At 37.2% G+C, this 21,243-nt stretch overlaps 1 protein-coding gene across 1 annotated transcript; it reads right to left on the reverse strand.

Annotated features, from left to right (window-relative positions):
• Positions 1-292: 292 nt before the first annotated feature.
• On the reverse strand, positions 293-2,606 carry LOC107633599 (uncharacterized). Its single transcript, XM_016337209.3, has 3 exons — positions 1,944-2,606; positions 1,243-1,646; positions 293-836 (listed from the first exon to the last, which is right to left on the reverse strand). Exons 1-3 carry the CDS (start codon positions 2,077-2,079, stop codon positions 459-461), a joined length of 918 nt encoding a protein of 305 aa, XP_016192695.1. The 5' UTR covers positions 2,080-2,606; the 3' UTR covers positions 293-458.
• Positions 2,607-21,243: the final 18,637 nt, after the last annotated feature.

A 21,243-nucleotide genomic window follows, 5' to 3' on the forward strand; every position in this document is an offset into this window, starting at 1 on the left:
AAAAACTAGTAGAATACGAGAAGATTATTAAAATTTATTATTTTTTATTAATTAATTATTAACAATTAAAATGTAAGTTAAAATATATTATTAAATTATTAAACTAAAAAATTAAATTGAAAATTAAAAATAATAGAAAAAAAAAATCCCCTTTCATTTCTCAAAAACTAAAGCAATCAAAGGAATAAGTCAACTTAGTGAAGCGGAGCTAAATTTTGACCAATTGAAGCCAAGAAACGTAACGGGGACCCGTAACTCCATCATCCAAGTGGAGACAGAAGAAACCAGATGCTTTTCTCGTTAAAATTACTCTTATGAAATCCATTTCATAGTTTACAACCTTAACTAGGAGACATTATTTAGTTACATTTGAACCAAAAGATCGATTACAATGCAAGAAAGAAAAGCACAACTAAATAGGTGGATTGATTTTACACTATGAAACATGAGAGTAATGGTCAATAAGACCAGGACCAAATAGCATGATCTTCATGAGCGAATCCAAAGTTACATGAAGTCTCAGGCGGGTCGGAGTATTCAACATGCTCAAGTTTAGGGAAGATGAGGTATGGATGCAAGAGGCTCCGACTTATGAGATTCTCTTCCTCGTCCTGTGACAGATCCGATTGATCGGCCTCGAACATTCCAGAGGTTGTGTGGTAGTAGGGGCTATTTATATTGTCATCGGAATCCAACATATCACTCTTCACTGATATCTTGGACCCTTCGCCTTCTGATGAAACTGCTGCTGCGGTTGCCTCCTGCATTCCCTTTCTTTCACTCTTGTCTTCGCCTTCTTTCTCCATTGCAACCACCTTCTCCGTCAGCCTTGCTACCTAAATTCAAACATTGCACTCACACATTCAGTTGCTCATAATTCACTCTCCAAATAATTTAATTACTCACACTCCTATTTTCTGCTAGAATTTGATAAGATATAAAAAAAAATAGTTATACTACACGTCCAACGAAAAATTAGCTAATGCATATTAAATACATAATAATGATAATATATATTAAATATATATAAATACATAAATATATAATGATGTGTTGATACATGTATAAGATAGAATTCGAAAACTCAGCCCTTACTTAAACGTAGGAGTTATCAAAATAGTATATAAACTGAACTGTTTCGTATACATAATATTTTTTAAAAAAGATTAATATGTTGATAAACTATCCCAAAAATTGTTTGCTCTAAAAAAAAAATAAAAAAAGAAGAGTGTTGAATTTGACCTCTGCTTTCAAGCGATCTTTCTCCTTGAGGAGGTTATCATAGTTGGCCTTAAGGGTGTCAAAGGTAGCCTGAAGGGAATCATAATCCTTCTCCAGCTGCTTCGTCTTCCACCGTGCGCGGCGGTTCTGGAACCATATCGCCACCTGCCGCGGCTGCAGCCCAAGTTCCTTAGCCAGCTTTGTCTTCCTCTCTGGCTCCAGCTTGTTCTCTTCCTTGAAGCTCTTCTCCAGGAACTCAACTTGCTCCGCCGATAGCCGCCGCTTCTTCTCCGCCGGCTGCGTCAAGTACTCCTCCATGCTCTCCTCCCCGTCCTCCTCCGCCGGGTCGTATGTCCGGAAGAACGACCCATTTTTACACCCCTTCCCTCCTGGAACATCTTCGAAGCTCACCATGGATCGAGAACCTGATCAATTAACATGAACAATTGAACATGGCTCGTTTAAACAATTCAATTAATTGGATAATAAGATTGAACCAATCAAATCTTTGGTGAGTGGGCTTTTTTGATGAATATAAAAATATTAATATTTTGAAAATTCTTGTTGTAGTGGATTAAATAGCTAGCTTGCTAGCTTAGATTAATGATTCGATGTGACAAACTTTGATCACATCATCAGAGCCATTACAGAACAACAAGCAATAACAAGTACAAGGAAAAAAAAAAGAAGAAAAAGTCAACGACGGGAAGAAAATTACGGACCGAGAAAAGGAAGTGATGAAGATAGGAAGAGAGACGGAGGAGGAAGAGGCTGGGAAGCTTGGTTCTGATGAAGAAGAAGAGTGTTACTGTTGTTGGTGTTGGAGAAGGCAGAGCTGAAGAGCCTCCCACCCGCCATGGGTGACGATGTGTGTTAAGGGATAAAAGAAAAAGGAATGGAAGATAGAGATGGATATATTTCTCAAGGAGCCATGGAGATGAGAAATAAAGCAAAGGATCTAAGACTTATGGCGGAAGAAGCTTGTGATTATGATCTCTGTTATGTGTGAGGTGTGAGAACACCGGCAGGGCATACCCATCACTCAGAATAGCAACAATATTCAACAAACCCCCCCAAAAACAGAGTCTCTGTGTGACTCACTTGGAAGAAAGAAGAAAGAAGAAAGAAGAAAGAAGAGAACTACGAGTCTCTGTTTGGATACGGAGAGGGTGTTGTGTTGGGTTTATAATAAGAAGCGTAAGAGGGAAAGGAGGAAGGAGGGTTATTTAGTTTACTATATGATGCCCCTTTTATCACATTTAGATGTTTAATGTGGATATGTGACGTTAATGTTTTTTTTTTTTTTTTTTTTTTTTTTTTTTTTTTTTTTTTTGGGTAAGGTGATGTTAATGGTTTAGATGGTTTTTCCCATCAAATCTCCTTTCTTTTCTTTTATATCTTTTCTATTGGGTAGATGACACCACGTGAGCAAGCCCATGTTTTCTACTTGTTACTTTCTTTTTTTAAAATTTTTGGTAAAACATATTTTTTATTTATAGAATTTATCAAAATTTTTTAAAATATTTAAATTTTATTTTGTTTTAATTTTATTTTAAAAGTTTTTGATTTGTATCAAATATATTTTTGACAGTCAAGGATGGATTTAAAGGAGGCAAGTAGTGGCTTCGGTCTGATGCATGTCTTTAGTAGTTTTTCTTTATTATTTCTTTAAATAAAGTTAGTTATTTTCTTATTTTAATTGAGATTTTTTGTGCTTGAATCAATATTTTTTGGAATTACTTTGTACTTTGATATGTTTAGAAATGGTTGAAAGATTTTAGACAAGAATAAAAGAAGAGAAGGATAACCAAAGAAGTCCCTCAGAGAACCAAAGAAAAGGCATGCAAAAAGAAGCAAACTTCTAAAGAACCAAGAATTGGAAACTACTTCAAAGAGTATTGATGTGGATGCTATCAACCCTAACCTTTTCATATTTCAATGAGCATAACTTGAGGTATAGAGATTCAAATGAAGCAATTTTATCAGTGTTAGAAAGGTAACATTCAGAGCTTTCCAACAATATATAATAGTCTATGGTGAACGTTCAGTTTGGACCGCGAACAACCTCAACTTTGAGCTAAAAAATTTAGTGCGAAGAAATTTGACGTGGGACGTGGGGAACCAACGTGGTACGTCCTCCATGCACCAAAAACCCCTGGAAACAGTCACACGAAGACATCCCACATCTCGACATGCCTAGCTATTCCTCCCATGCCCAAAACACACCCAAACACACTCCAAACTCCACCCATGCATGCCTAGCCATCCTAGCCACACTTCTCCCACACCCACACTTACCTTGCCACCTTCATGCATGAAGCTCAACGTCCCACGTCACCTAGCAGCCCCAAGCTTCACCCAATTCTCCAACGTCCAACATGGGGAGTTACATCCCACATTAGGCTTGTGCCTAGGAGCTCCTGCTCCTACCTAAATCGAAGATGTTGTACATCAAGTATCCACATCCACGTCCAAGCATGCTCCCATCGCAGACATCGCACGCAACCAAGCCACATCCCACATTGGGCTTGTGCCTAAGAGCTCCTTCCCCTCTCCAAATCGAAGACGTTGTACATCAAGTGTCCACGTCACATGTCCAAGCCTGCTCCCATCGCAGACATTGCACGTCACCGAGCCACGTTCCAAGTTGGGCTTGTGTCCAGCAGCTCCTCCTCCTCTCCCTCTCGAAGACGTTGCACATGAAGGATCCACATTGCACGTCCAACCCATGCAATCGAAGGCGTCCAACATGGGGGGAGCCATGTCCCACGTTGGGCCTAGAGGCAGTGGCCCTCCTTCCATGCATCCACGTCACACGTGGCCACCACCCATGTCCCACGTTAAGTCAATCCAAGCCCCTGGGAGGTGCATTTCCAGTCAAAAACTTAATTCAAGCCCACAAAACATAAGGAAATAATCAAGTACCAAAGATTGGGCCTCATCTCAAGGAATCATTCTTAATTTATGCCAGATAATTAGAAAAAGATATTATGTCATTTTGTTTTAATTAATTTTAATTATTAGGTTTTGTTTTGGAGTATTTAAGGATTTAGAAAAATCGTGAGGGGAGATCACCTGATTGCCCCTGCATACTTTGAAACCCTGATTTTGTGTTTTTGCATCATGAGCAACTAATGTCCCCTATTAAGGTTAGGAGCTCTATTGATTTTTGATGAATTAATGCTATTACTTTTTCATCTTTGATTATTGCATTGATGTTTTCTAAGAATTGGTTTCTGCTCTTCATTACAAGGACTTGAGTATATTGAAAAATAACCCAAGTCTAATTCAATTAGGTTCTTTAAACTTGAAAAAGTTAATTAACTGAATGTGTGTTTGAAATATTTTCTCACAATTCTACAAGTTCTGAAACTAATTTTGATAAGTGACAGTCACTTTCAAACCGAAATTAATCTTTAAGAATTATGGGTGCTAAACTGGGTATTGTGCTTAACCTCTTATGATAACAGATTGTTTAAGGAATTGAAAGTTTGTTAAGATTAGGAGAAATTGAATTTTCAAGGAATTAAGATTTGATTAACTATGGTTGGTTGAGGAAACATCTTTGCATGATCAAGATAGAGAGTGAGAAGCATTTGTTCTAAAGTTTTAACATCTCTGAAACCTTAACGTCTTAATCTCATTATTTTTTCTACTCAATTACTGCTTCCTTTGTTAACATTGCTGTTTTGTTATTCAAAGTATTTTAACTCAAGTTTTTGATTGTTTGATAAGAATAATCAATTAACTAATCATTTGCTTAATCCATTAATCCTCATGGAAGTGATAACCCACTCACCATGGTATGACTTGATATGATTTGGTGCACTTGCCAATAGTTTGTGGTTCTGCATAAACTGCATTAAGATCCCCTGCAAAATTTTAAAGAACTATACTTATATATAAGATATGTGTTTATGTATTATTTTTTACTATGTGATGAATTTATATCTCAATTATTTAGCTTACTAATATATTTTACTTAATCAATTTAATATTATACCATTAAGTCTTTGTACCTTTTAAATTAGTTTATATATATATAATAATCTCTATATCTATTTTTTTAAATTTATTTATTTTTTAATATTAACATATTTAACATTTATATTATTATATAAAATATTAATAATGACTTGCATAATTATATTTTGGTAATTACATTGTGTACTTTAGACGTTCTTTTTTTATAAAATACTCATTTTTCTTCTAAATTTACGTTGTTAAAAGAAAAAATTTTATAAAAATATTCTATAAGGCAATGTGTCTTTCACATAATTAATAGTTTATAATTTGCTTTTAAATTTTTCAAAATTTTTGAAAGAATTCATTTTAATTGATAAGATATGTGATTATTTTTTAACTAGACACACTATAAATTATTGATATTTTATAATTTTATAATGTATTATTGATATTATAATGTTTCTTTTATATAGCTGTCATGTTAAAAATAAAATTGTGAAAAAAAAATTATAAATTTTTTAATATATATATATTGATAAATCTTTTAAAAAATGAGCTCAATAATTATAAGTGATGTCTAAATTACTTTTATTGGATGAAAAAAATAAAAAAAATAAAAAAGTTCGTCTAAAGTTCGACTCCTTTATATTAAAATTTTTGGATTCGTCCTTGTTGACAGCTAAATTTTCAAAAAGTTTAAGATCATCCAATAATAATGCATGATAACTATATTTGATTTGCTTGTGTTGAAACTTTTTTTGGTAAAATTATTATTAAATTTGTCATACATTTTTTGAAAAGAGAAATACTAGATGCACTACAAGAGAACCGGCGCTTAGCAGCGGCGAATTTCCTGCGTCTCCCCAAACCGCTGCAACGTGACGGAGAAGCTGCGGTTCTTGTAGCGGATTTTGTGTCCGTCAAAGACCGGTCACCATAGCTGCAGTTTTGTGCCTCAAACGCAGCAAATTACATAAAGCTCAAAGTGACAAAAGAACCAAAATTGGAGGAAGTCAGATCCAATTTCCCTCGTTTACGCGCGAACCCAAAAGGAGGCAAAGGCGCCAATCACCAGGTTGAAGACTCACTCCCGCAGTATACATTCCATCCATCAGCTACAGCCGCCACATCGTTTTGGGTCACAGATCTGCTCAAGCTGCTGCATATCTCCCGCGCGCGAAAGGAGGGTGGATAGGCACGTCCATTCTTCGTTCCTCCGCCGTGCACGTCCCGGTGTCGTCCTGAGGCTTTCCAACTGCCCCGGAGTCGTCATCCTCAACCTTCCCCCCGTACCATCTTGTGCGCCGCTCGACCACACCCTCTCCTCACTTCCAGGTTCGCTCTCTCCCCCTTTTCTTGCTCTTCCAATTTCATCTTTTGGCCTGGTACCACTGTTTGAATTGAATAATTTTGATTGTTGATCGGATCTGTGTGCACCAAATTTATTTACCCATCAGTTCCCAATTCGGTCCCTAATCTGGTTCAAACCCTAGTCCCAATTCGGTCCTTAATCTAGTCCCAATTTAATTGTTCTCAAATCCTTGCTGAAAATATATGGATGATAACAGCTGCCATGTGAGGATGGATGTTAGACTAGCTGTATAGTTTGAATTGATACTCAAAACCACCCAAAGCTATGTGATTAGTACCAATTATCCAAGAGCACTCACAGGTTTTCCTTCTGTGGTATGTCAATGGTGCAGGAAACCAAGTAAAAAATTTTTACTAGGAAAGATACAAGCAAAAATAAAATAGAATGAAAGAGTTATAAAACAGAGTTCGGTGTTCTCTTTTTTTATCCTGCTGATTGTGTTTTCAGTCACATGAAACTGTTAGATACAACCATGATTGGGTTGAAAGAATTCTTAAAATGCATCAGATTTGCAATGAGCTATATCTAAGTGTTATCTAATATCTAAGATCATGTGTGCTCTTTGTTAACATTTGTAGCAAAATTTCACCATGGCTAAGTTTATGTATGTAAGTGTGTTTTTATTTTAAGCAGTGTGACTCTGAATTGTGTCCATATAACTATAATTCTGGCTGTGAATTGAGTATTTTTTTCTGCTATTTGTATCTTAAACCATACCATTTTTAATGATACTAAGACAAAAATCAAATTTCATAGAGAATATAAAAGTAAATATGCTTTTACATACACTGATATAGAATAATAAAGATCAAAAAATATAATAGACAAAAATAAAACTAGACCAGTAATCTCCTTAGAGAAATCTAAAAAATATGGCATGCATAGATATAAGTCTGAGTTAAAATAATGAAACTGCACGAACCTGCATTTGTGTCAATGGCAATCCGGATAGCATCCTCTTTGGTTTTGAACCTCAAAATTGGCTGCAACAGTCCAAACATAGCTATGGGCTCCAGATGTTAATATTAATTAGACCCAAAATTTTTGAATGGAAAAAGAATTTTATTGAGATAATGATAGGAAATACATAACAATGTAGAAAGGAAAAAACAAAGGAGGATGAGAGATACTCTTCACACAAATAAGAGAGCATGTATGCATACAAACACAAAAAGAAGAAAAGCATCTCCTACACCTGGTATATCTGACTATAAAGAAATTTTTTCCAAAAAGTATAAAGCAAATAGAAATGGAACACCTACAAATTTTGCTTTTTTGAAAGTATGTTAGTGAGGGTACTATAACTAGTCCAAAAGTTCACCTCTCTTTTCACTTTTGTAGCTAGATATAATTTAATCTAGCTCATTATTTAAGTTGTGAATTATAGCAATAGTTGTCATGATGATTCAAAGTGTTTGAAACTTTTCCAAATATTAATATCTTTATACTATATATACTTGTTTTTAAGAAGTATTCCATTTATTAATAGCTTTATGCTATCATGAGAACATAATCATTTATTTGTCTCTTCTTATATATCATGATTTATACCAATTTAGTTTAATGTTGCTTGTTTCCAATTTGTTTGCCATTTTGATTTGAACCCTTGTCCAATTTAATTCGTTTGGTTGTTGATCGATTAATTTTTGCATTAAATTTTCTCCCTATGTCTTCTGAGTGTTGGTACGAACAAAGTTGATTAATTTTGCTCCAATTTGCATTCCCTAACTTACATGATGAGAATTTGTTTCTAATTTAGCATTTGTATTTTCTAATATGTCTCATTTTTAATTTGGATTGAACCTCATTATAATTTTCTGACTAAACAAGCTGTTTTTCCATTTCTTGGTATCAAGTGATTAAGACAATCTTGACTATCCTGTTTCATTTAGATATACTTTTGTACTTTTTAATTTTTATTTATAATGATAGATTCCCTAAATATACTTTGATGACCATATCTTATCTTAAGTATATCTATTCACCATCTTTTCCTAGCTTCTTTGTGATAAGAGAGATGGATTGACTCAAAGGTATTCTGAAGACTTATTAAGGTAGCTAGGGAGAGGGAGTTTTATATGCATGAAAGTAGGTGCATAATTGGTATTAAATGGATACTATTATTGGAGGGATAAATGAAGATAGATATTACGTGCTCAATTGATCTTATAGTGATGTCAATATTCAAAGACCACGTTCTCTGGCTGGTTTGAGAGGATAGTAGACTTTGCCTACCACCACTACTACGTTATTATTGTAGATTATTTAAACATATTTAAATTATTGTAGATTAACTAAACATATTTAAATTAAACAAATCTTAACCTGTGCATATTTAAATTTCTTATGTTACTTTGTTCACATTCAATTATGTCATTTTCTGGATTATCTGAATTGTCATACAAATAAGTTCAAGTTGAGTTAATCATTAGTCCCAAATGTATGTTACCATTTTTTTTCTCTTTTTCTTTTTTTCTAATTTCTTTTTTAAATGCTTGTGAGATAATTTATAGGTTCTGTTTTCTTCGATGATATAGGATAAAATTAAAACCATTGAAGCAGGTTCTCTAATGAGTGGATATCTCAGGGATTTGAAATAAATTATTTGGGGTGCGTCCTTGTACCTTCAACTAGGGGTGGCAAGCGGGGAAGCCCGCCCCGCCCCGCCAGAAGCCCGCCATTTGGTGGGCTGGCCCGCCCCGTCCCGCCTAGTGAGGCGGTCCTAGAATCCTAGCCCGCCTCGCCTAACGGCGGGCTGGCGGGCCGGCGGGCTAAGCCCGCCAAATATCCTCTTTTTTTTTTTTACTTTTAACTATTAAATAATATATATAAAGATATAAAAAAATCTCTTTTGTTTTTTACTTTTAACTATTATAATTTCTAAAAGTATAAACAAATTATAATTTTTGTATTCACAAACATTAAAGTCTTTGTAATTATAAATATTGTTTCCAAAGCAAAATAAATATAATCCAAAAATAATTAACAATATTGTCTCCAAAACAAAACAAACATAATCTAAAACACCCAATTTTCATCTTCATTCTCTTGTAAGTTGGGTTGGAAAAGTTGAATTTTGGTAAAAAAAATTATAAAAATACCCCTTGCTAAAAAAATACTAAGCCCGGCGGGGAAGTCCGCCCCGCCCCGCCAAAACCAGCGGTTTAAGCGGTGCGGGTTAAGCGGGCTTTTGCTATTTGGCGGTCCCAATTTTCCAGCCCGGTCCGCCTTTTTTGGCGGGTTACGCGGGCCGGCCCGGCGGGTTTAGGCCCGTTTGCCACCCCTACCTTCAACTGTGACAGGTATTTCATTTGTTAAGAAGGAATGAGTCTTGTACAAAATCTTTTCAATAATTTACCAATTATTTTTTTATTCTAAAGACCTATAAATTAATGGTAGACCACTTCGCAGATCTATTTGTTCTCTGACTCAAGTTGTTCTACCAACTTGGAATAGTAAAATGTATGATAAAATCATGAAGCTCATTTGAACTTCAATTAGCATGCTTCAAAATTTTCCTTATGTTGTCTCACCTTTTTCTTATGTTTTGGTAAAATTTCGGCACTCAAATTATTGTTATTTGGTAGGAACAGGTGTATATATAAATCTTGTCTACACAATAAAAAAAGTAATTATTTTTTACCACTAGTACATAAAAATAAATAATTATTATTATTATTGTAATTTTACTCATTGAAATTGGATGGGAAGAACATGGCATGTCATTTTTAGATAGAAGTGCATGATTTTTGTGTGAGCCCTGAATTCTTTTATCAAGTACTAGGAAATAGGAATTCAATGTTCAATATAGAAGTGTAGATATGACTTTTATGCATGCCACATGGATAATGCAATAAATTATTGGATAATGCAGTAAATTATTTCATAGCCGGTACTAGTTTCTAGAATGTTCATTGATATTCACCTTAGCAAATAGCAAGTAGCACATCTATATAATCATCTAGATAGTAATATAGGTGAACCGCACTCTCATGTACATATACAATAATAATAATTTTGTGGCTGGAGTACGTATATAATAGTTAGTTTTCCATATTAGAGTTGCACCTTACTTAATATTATTTAACTGAAAAATACACATCTAGTAAGTGACCAAACTTATATATATTTATAAGCTTGATGTGCATGTTAAAACTAGTTAATTTAAGCCCTTTATCTATTAGTCATTTTTTATTTATTTAACTGTAAAATTATTAAAATCCTTTTTTTAGAATTGATCGTTTAGTTCTTTGATGCTTTTGTCTTAAGTATGATCTTAACTCTAACTATTACGCCTCTCTTCTTTTTCTTTTTTTTGTAAGGTTTTATTTTCCATTTCAATTTTTTGGCTTTGGGACCAGCATTTCTTTATTCCAGTAATTTTTTTCTAAAGTGCAGAATTTCTCAATGAGTAAGCAACTTTCAATAAATCATCTCGTGTGATGCGTATTGTTCTGAAGGATTAGTATATGTGTTTTATGTTTTTCATTTTAAGAGTTATTGTCCGCATCTATTTTATGACTATTTTATTAGTTATTATCTGTTAGTCTGACTTTATTATTTGAATTTTCGGTGTTCTATTATATCATTAAAGTAGACATTGATAAGAGTTGGATTTCAAAGCCACGAATTGGTCTGGAGTATAGGGACGTTTTGAACAGATTCTTAGATTTCGTATTTGCTAATGCATCATCCGATGGGATGATACATTGTCCATGTCCGAAATGCGGGTTCCGCCTTCTATAAACTAGAGAGGATGCGTACGATCATTTGATAATAAAATCTTTCCCCTCTAGTTATACATTTTGGGTACATCACGGTGAGAGACGTGTAGCAGAGAGCTCTAGTGAAGGACAAGAAGTAGAACCCGATAGAAACCTCAAAGACCCAATGCTTGACATGGTTCATGAGGCGTTCAACTTCCCAGGACTTCATGGCGACGAAGACGGTTTAGTGAATGAACATGCTGGCGGGGATCGGGAGGAGTTGCCATACTTATCAAATTAAAGTAGTCGCGAGGTCCGCAACTTGCATGACCTGCTCGAAGATGGAGCGCAGGAGCTATACCCGGGATGTTCAAAGTTCTCTAAGCTATCTTTCTTGGTGAGGCTTTGTCATATAAAGTCCATGTGCGGAGTGAGCGACAAGGCCTTCGAAATGATACTGGAGTTGCTGGCGGATGCCTTTGAGCATGCAAGGATTCTGAGCACTATGCATGATACCAAGAGGATCATAAGAAAGCTCGGTATTGCATACAAAAAGATAGATGCATGTCCAAATGACTGCATGCTATATCAGGGCAGCGACTGACGTGGCGAAAATTAGCGAGTTAAGAAATTATTATAAGAGATACGTTGCAAGTATAGTTCTCAACCAACTAAAAATCCGCTTATCAATTTAGAAGGGTTGTCACAAAAGTAGAATTAAAATATTGGGAGTATGAATCCCAAGTCGTCTCCCAACGAGTTGCAGAAAGATGTGCTATTTTATTAATCAGATGTTTTCTAAAAGGGTTTGAGTTTGATAGACAGAAAATTAAATCAGAGAATTTATGTAATTTAGATAAAAACCTTGACCGGGAGTAGATTAGTTGGAAGCCCTATCCTTGATGGATTTCTCTCAAGATCAATTGATAATTGAAGGTTGTCTGCTCAGTTATCCTTTACCGGGTAAAGGAAAGTCAAGCAAGTTGGAAGTCAGTTTCTATTCACAAGTTCTAATCCTCTCCCTTGGGAAGGACTAGTGTCAGTGATTAGATAGCGACCCAACGTTAAATCCAATTATAATTTTACTCTTGAGCACCCAACTCAAGGTCTTCCTTTCAATCAACTCCCAATCAAGTTATGGAACTACTCGCTCATTATGATTGTAAAATTCACGAAATAAGAAGGGGAAATAAAGAAAGCCATGATAAATAATAATCAAAAGAATCAATTAAAAATAAAATAGTTCTTGTATTAATAAATTCTAAAAATAATCCAATAGTAATTCTGAACAAAATAAGGATATGAAAGAGTAAGTGACAAGTAAGGAAACAAACTAGAATGATGAAGTCTTGGCAGAGGTAATAACTCTTCTCAATATCCCTATCCAAAAAGCAATAAAATCAAAATCCGAAGAACTATGAGTGTGTAGAGAGAAAACCTTGAGGAGGAGTAAAATCAGATCTAAAACTAAAATTATGCAGAATGAATGTCGTTCTTGGTCTCTGCATGTTCCCTGGCTCTAATATGCTTTTCTGGGCCGAGAACTGGGTCAAAACAGGGCCCAAAATCACCCCTAGCGAATTCTGCAGATTCTGCAGATCGCGCACGTCACGCGATCGCGTCATTCAGGCGTTCGCGTCATCCAGCATTTTGCCTTGCCACGCGTGCGCGTCGTCCACGCATTCGCGTCACTCTTGCAGCTTCCAATTCACGCATTCGCGTCAGGCACGTGAGCGCGTCACTGCAATTTCCTCTATTTCGCGCGGTCGTGTGAGCCATGCGTCCGCGTCACTTCTCGCTGGTCATCTCCTCAATTTCTTGTGTTCCTTCCATTTTTGCAAGCTTCCTTTCCAATCTCCAAGTTATTCATGCCCTATAAATCCTGAAACACTTAACACACAGATCACATCATCGAATGGAATAAAGGAGAATTAAAATACATAATTAAAATCTCTAGGAAGCGAGTTTTCAACGATGGAGTAATTTTGGGAAGGAATTGTAAATACATGCTAATTTAATGAATAAGTGGGTAAAGATTTGATAAAACCACACAATTAAACACAATATAAACCATAAAATAATGGTTTATCAACCTCCCCACACTTAAACATTAGCATGTCCTCATGCTTAGTTGAAGGAGATAAAATAAATGAGTAGGAACATGTAAAACTCATGCAATGCAATGCAACCTATATATGTGAATGCAACTATATGATTCTTGCCCACTTGGTCAAAAGTTAATAAGTTCTTCAAGACAATCACAAATCAAATTCCACTAATTCAATTCTTATACAGTAATAGCAGATAAAAATGCAAGAAGGTAGCTCATGAAAGCAGGGAACATAGAATTTAAGCATTGAACCCTCACTGATAATGTATGTACACTCTAGTCTCTCTAGTGTATAGGGTAATCACTCTATCCTTCTCTAATCATGCTTTCTAATTTTTGTTCTTCACCTAACCAATCAACAACATTTAATATACCAATGCAAACATCATGAGGTCTTTTCAAGGTTGTAATGGGGCCAAGGTAAGGGTAAGAATACATATATGGCTGAGTAAGCTTATAAATTGAATCTTTAATTAACCCAAGCTTTCACCTAACACATACATATATGTATTCTATATAACTTAAATTTCATACCTAGCTACCCAAAATTTCCCTTTCACATTCTTTACTCATGTATCAACTTTTATTTTAATTTTATCATACATGCATTTATCTTCGAATTTTTTTAACTTAACATTGGGGTAATTTTGTCCCCTTATTTATTTATTGAATATTTTTAGATTTTTTTTTTGAAAATAAAATAAACATAGTTTATCAATGCACATAGATTTTTAATTTTTATAGTTTCACATGAGTAGGCACCCAAATTCCCATTATATTATCATGACACATTTCCTTATTATCTTTTGTTCCCACAATCTTCCCATACTCAATTAACACACAATTCTACCTCAAGCTAACCAAAGATTCAATTGGGATATATAATTATTTTTTTGCTTAAGGCTAGTAATGTGGTAAAATAAAGAACAAATGGGATTTAAAGGCTCAAAGTGGCTAACAAAGGTAACTTAAGGGGTAGGCTTAATTTGGATAAGTGAGCTAAACAAATAATTGCCTCAATCATATGCAAGCATATAAATATATTAAACATTAGACATATAGGACGAAACAAAATATAGATTACAATCATAGAGAAGTAAACACACAAGAATAAAACAATTATGGTTAAATAATGTAACCATGTACTTAGGCTCAAAGTCTCACAGGTTGTGTGTTCTTTAGCTCAAAAATCATGTTCCAAATACAACTTCAAGCAAATTTAACATAAAAGTTTTGATTAAAATTAGTAAAATTTTGTTCTAAAAATAGAGTTTTAGAAGAAACTTATTATCTTTTCAATCAAGTAGAACATGCATGCAACTAACCTATTACTATGCAATTTATCCTATTCTACAAAAGAAAAAACTAACTAAATATCCTATTTTATTGGTGTTAGGGAAGAGAAATTACCTCCGAAAGTCAGGTACTGACCGACCTCCCCACACTTAAGGCTTTGCACCGTCCTCGGTGCCATCTGTCAGGAACAAAGGTGGGCTGGTAGCAGTATCTCTATAGTCGGGACCGTCATGGATCCCTGTGCTGGTAAAGGAAGTGGAGTCGGGGGTGTCTGAGTCTCTGTATTTTCCTTTAAGTAGCTCTTTGAGGTATGTGAATCGGCGCTTGTTATGGCGCTCTCTTATCTTTGCTTTGTGTTCCTGCCGATCCAACCTCTCAAGTATGTGATGGAGCAGGTGGTTTGTTGTAGGTGCTTGTGGTATTGAAGGAGGAATGTCTTCAGCCGGTTCAGTTGGCTGGCTTGTAGTGGCCGCTGGAAGTCTGATATATTTCCCGTTAGGGACGTACTGATCATCCCGTGGAAGCATGGCTTTGGTGTCCCCAGCTCTGTAGGAGACTCCGGCTGCTGAGACGAGATCTGAAACTAGGGTGGAAAAAGGTAAGTTGCCCGCAATTTGTACGTGTCCCATGACATTCCGGATGTGTCTTGGTAAGTTCAGAGGCTGGTTTGTAAGAATACACCACAGTAGAACGGCCATGTCTACAGTGAAGGAGGACTCGTGGGTGCTCGGGAAGACATAATGGGACATGATCTGTGCCCATACGCGAGCCTCCAAGGTAAGTACGGAAGCCGATATTCCCTTAGGTCGGGAACGATGGTATCCGTAGATCCATCTGCTGCCAGGTAGTGCGATAACTCTGAGAACAGCGTCCCAGTCAAATTGGTACATCTGGCACTTGAGTGCGGCTTTTTGAAATGCGTCCAGTCCTTCAGGAGTAGGGGGAAGATCTAGAGCCTGTTGAATGGCCTCTTCTGTAATGGGGACTTATTTCCGACGGACATAGACAGACTGCGGGGTTGGCAGGTGGAAATTAGAGTAGAACTCGACTACCCAGGAAAGATTAACCTGCCATGGCTGTCTCTGTAGGAAACTCCATTGTCTTCGTTCAATTTGCGGGTCAACAAATTCAGCAATACGGGTCGGGAGGATAAGAAGGTATTTATTGTTGTAACTCCTTTCTGCCAGTATGGGGAACATCTGCTCACAGTAGCGATTGGTAAATCGTGCAGTGTCCTTTGCTGGGAAGGCTTTCTCTTTTTCATTAACCTTTATAATTCTCTTAATCCTTTTTGTTGAGGGCTTAACTGCAGTTGAAGATGGCTCTGCGACTAAACCTCGTTTGGTTCCTCTCCTTGCTGTTGATTTGGGAGTAGCTTTCTCCTTGCCTTTCTTGGTGGCCATCCTGAAAGAAAGAAAAGAGAAAGTCTGTTAAAATGTCAAGGGATAGAGCAAGGAAGAGGGCGGGGAAGGTGGTAATCAATGCACATTAAAAGATGAATGATGTTAACACATGGTCATGACTACATGTGAAAAAGCATCAATAGAAATATAGCAAGTGCATATGATGACAATTAAATGCAAGGTGTTTATTGGCATGCAAGCAAAGGCATGAGTAGCATAAGTCAAGCATTCAATGTCCAAGTTAGATTACCAAGCCTTTCAAAATAATAACCTGTTTGTAATAACAATTATATTTAAATAATAAAATAAAAGAAGAGTTTTTGTGAAAAGCAAGCAAATAGGGTAGTAGATTAAAAGAAATCTCAAAATGGTGCACAGTGTCATATGGGTGTTTTCACAAACACATAGCATGCATGGTGAATAAGCTAATGAAAGTATTGAATTGGAACATGCAAGCAACCCTTAAAAATTAATATATAATTGCCAAATAATTTTGCAACAATCCACAAGCATATAATAAGAAATAACGACCCAAATAAATTTCCAACACCAATTAAAAAGAAAAAAATAGAAAAAGAAAACATGGATAATGAAAGTAAAAAGAAAAAAAATGGAAGAAGAAAACATAAAATAAAGAAGAAGAATAGAAAAGTAAGGAGGGAAGAAGAAAAGAAAAACCTTGATAATGGTGGTGAGAGAGAGAAAGTAGAAAGTGAGAAAGAAGGAAGGAGGAAGAAAGGGGAAGAAAATAATGAGGGAAAAGAAAAAGTAGAATTAGGGGAAGAGAAAGATAAGATATGTTGGCAGATTAGGATAAGCTGTGCGGCGCAAGCGACGCGGACGCGTGGAGTACGCGTTCGCGCGGATGGCGCTTATATGAAATGACGCAGTCGCGTCGGTCACGCAGACGCGTGACTCGTTTGTGCTACTGGCGCGAAGGCAGCCTCGCGCTCGCACAACTCTTTGTTCAAAACTCATTATTGCCAAATTCCAGGGTGACGCGTTCACGTGGTGGACGCGATCGCGTGGGTGGCCAATATTGAAATACAACGCGGACGCGTGGGGCACGCGTTTGCGTGGTGAGGCTTGTGCGTCTAGCGCCAGTCTAGCCTCACTCCAGCACAACTTTCAGCCATGCATCTTTTTTTACGTCGATTTTTAGGTCACGTGTCCGCGTGGGTGACGCGGACGCGTGGGAGGCATTATTCCCAAATGACGCGGATGCATCAGCGACGCGGTCGCGTGGGGCGATTTGTGTCTAAGGCACGCCTCCAGCCACGCTCCCGCGTGACTCTCTGTTCGATTTCTTTTTCTTCTTTACTCACCTACGACGCGGACGCGTCGGCGACGCTATCGCGTCGCGTGCTCCTTTTTTTTATATGCAAATGTGCAATTGAAGATGCAAACTGAATGTGTGAATAATGAGAAGAGTTATTGAAAAATAAAATTAAGAAGAAGGAAAGGAACGATCATACCATGCTGGGTTGTCTACCACCTAGCACTTTGCTTTAAGGTCCTTAAGTTGGATGCTCCACTAGCTCAGTCTTCTGCTGTGGGTGGATCCTTCAAGAGGAAGATCTCTAGCTCCTTGGGTTTTGTCGCCTTCTCACCATGATATAGCTTTAAGCGATGTCCATTAACTTTGATGAATTCAGAGCTTGAAGGATGACTCAGATGGAAGACTCCGTATGGCTCAGCCTTCTCTACTCTATATGGACCTTCCCATCTTGATCTTAACTTGCCTGGCATGAGCCTCAGTCTAGAGTTGTAAAGGAGGACAAAGTCCCCAGGTTGGAACTCTCTCCTCTTGATGTGCTTATCATGCACTCCCTTCATCTTTTCCTTGTACAGGCTTGAGTTCTCATAAGCTTCTAGGCGTAGGCTCTCTAATTCTTGCAGTTGCAACTTCCTCTCCGTTCTAGCCTTCTCAAATTCCATATTGCACTCCTTTACTGCCCAAAAGGCTTTGTGCTCTACCTCAACTGGGAGGTGACAGGCTTTTCCATAAATTAAGCAGAAGGGGCTCATCCCAATGGGTGTCTTGTATGCTGTTCTGTATGCCCAGAGTGCATCTTGTAGCCTGGTGCTTCAGTCTCTTCTATGAGGTTTGACTATCTTCTATAATATACTCTTTATCTCTCTGTTAGACACCTCAGCTTGCCCATTAGTTTGGGGATGGTAGGCTGTTGCCACTTTATGAACTATTCCATGCTTCTTCAGTAATTTTGTTAGCTTCCTGTTACAGAAATGGGTGTCTTGATCGCTCACGATTGCTCGTGGTGATCCAAAGCGACAAATAATAATGGTTCTAACAAAGGAAACAACAGTGTTAGCATCATCAGTGCGGGTAGGAATTGCTTCTACCCATTTAGAAACGTAATCTACAGCTAACAATATATAAAAATGACTATTAGAATTTGGAAATGGACCCATGAAGTCAATGCCCCAAACATAAAAAATTTCACAGAAAAGCATAGTCTGTTGAGGTATCTCATCCCTCTTGGATATATTACCAAACCTTTGGCATGGGGAACTAGATTTACAAAATTCAGCAGCGTCTTTAAAAAGAGTAGGCCACCAGAATCCACAGCCTAAGATTTTTCTAGCTGTTCTTTGAGGGCCAAAATGTCCTCCACTCTCAGATGAGTGGTAGGCTTTTAAATTGGACTGGAATTCTGATTGAGGCACACACCGTCTAATTACCTGGTCAGCGCCACTTCTCCATAAATATGGGTCATCCCATATATAATATTTGGACTCGCTTTTCAGCTTGTCTCTTTGATGCTTATTAAAGTTTGGAGGAAAGTTGCGGCTAACTAGATAATTAGCTACAGGCGCATATCAAGGGACTACTTCAGATACTGCTTGTAAGTTATCAAATGGGAAATTATCATTTATAGGAGTGGCGGTATCCTTAATGTGCTCAAGGCGACTCAAGTGGTCTGCCACTAGATTCTGGTTACCACTCCTATCCTTAATTTCTAAATCAAATTCTTGTAGTAGCAGTATCCAACGTATAAGCCTTGGTTTGGACTCCTTTTTAGCTAATAAATACTTTAGAGCTGCGTGGTCTGAGTACACTACTACTTTAGTACCAAGTAAATAGGCTCGGAATTTATCCAGAGCAAAAACAATAGCAAGAAGCTCTTTCTCAGTAGTAATGTAATTAGACTGAGCCGTGTCTAAAGTCTTAGACGCATAAGCAATTACAAAAGGATCCTTACCTTCACGCTGAGCCAGTGCTGCTCCTACTACATGGTTGGAAGCATCGCACATGATTTCAAATGGTTGGCTCCAGTCTGGTCCTCTCACAATTGGAGCTTGAGTCAGGGCGGTCTTCAGCTTATCAAATGCTTGTTTGCAATCCTCACTGAACTCAAACTCAATATCTTTCTGCATTAGTCTGGATAAGGGTAGTGCTACCTTACTAAAGTCCTTGATGAATCTCCGGTAGAAACCTGCATGGCCAAGGAACGAACGGACTTCCCTCACAGAGGAGGGGTAAGGTAAATTAGAAATAACATCCACCTTTGCTGGATCTACAGAAATGCCAGTATTAGACACAACATGTCCTAGTACAATCCCTTGTTTTACCGTAAAGTGACATTTTTCAAAATTTAATACAAGGTTTGTACTGACACATCTATCTAATACTCTAGATAAACTATCCAAGCAAAGGCTAAATGAATCACTATAAACACTAAAATCATCCATAAAAACCTCCATACAATCCTCAATAAGGTCAGAGAAAAGACTCATCATGCACATTTGGAAAGTAGCTGGTGCATTGCATAAGCCAAAGGGCATTCTCTTATAAGCATAAGTGCCAAAAAGACATGTAAAAGTAGTCTTTTCCTGATCTTCAAGAGCTATATGGATTTGAAAATATCTTGTATACCCATCTAAAAAGCAATAATGGGATTTACTTGACAGGCAATCAAGCATCTGATCAATGAATGGCAAGAGGTAATGGTCCTTGTGAGTGGCTTGGTTGAGATGCCTATAGTCAATGCAAACTCTCCATGAATTCTGTACTCTAGTTGTCAGAAGCTCTCCATACTCATTTCTTATTGTTGTGATTCCAGACTTATTGGGCACCACTTGTACTGGACTGATCCATTCGCTATCTGAGATGGGGTAAATGATATCTGCTTCAAGTAGCCTGGTCACTTCTTTCTTGACAACTTCTAAGATGGTGGGATTCAGTCTTCTCTGAGGTTGACGGACAGGCTTTTCTCCCTCTTCTAGGAATATTCTGTGCTCACAAACTTGAGGGTTGATGCCTACTATATCCGCCAGGCTCCATCCAATCGCTTTCTTGTGTTTCCTCAGCACACTGAGTAGCTGTTCTTCTTGTTGGGAAGTGAGTTCCCTTGCAATGATAACTGAAAACTTCTGCTTGTCCTCAAGGTAAGTATACTTGAGGTGTGGAGGGAGGGGTTTTAATTCTAATTTTTGCTCGTGGTCAGGCTCTGGATTATCTGGAGCTGGTGGTAATGGCAAAGTGCCCTCATTGTCCTCTGAAAGTGTCCCCACACTTGGACCTTGTCCTGTGTACTTCTCTTCTAATTCCTCCTGGTGAACTTCAGCCACGGTTTCATCTATGATGTCACACTGGGAGATAGAAAGGTCATCCGGAGGGTGCTCCATAGCTCTATTTAAACTGAATTTCACTATTCTGCCATCTATTTCAAAAGAATAAGTTCCGGAAAATGCGTCCAGCTTGAACTTTGAAGTCTTCAGGAATGGTCTTCCAAGCAGGATTGATGATGGCCTTCCTGAGTCATTAGGGGGCATTTCCAGGATATAGAAGTCAATGGGAAATGTGAGTCCCTTAATGCTCATTAATACATCTTCAGCAATTCCAACCACTGTAATAATGCTTTTATCTGCTAACACAAAACGAGTTGCCGACCTTTTTAAGGGAGGGAGCCTCAAAGTATCATATATAGACAAAGGCATTATACTAACACATGCTCCTAAATCACACATGCAGTCAGAAAATATCACACCACCAATAGTACAATTAACCATACATGGACCTGGATCGCTACACTTTTCAGGTATACCTCCCATTAAAGCAAATATAGAACTACCTAAAGGAATAGTTTCTAATTCATTAATTTTGTCTTTATGTATACATAAATCTTTTAGAAACTTTGCGTATTT

This window comes from Arachis ipaensis, chromosome B1, assembly GCF_059453495.1.
Source record: "Arachis ipaensis isolate K30076 ecotype BB chromosome B1, ASM5945349v1, whole genome shotgun sequence".
Taxonomy (NCBI): domain Eukaryota; kingdom Viridiplantae; phylum Streptophyta; class Magnoliopsida; order Fabales; family Fabaceae; genus Arachis; species Arachis ipaensis.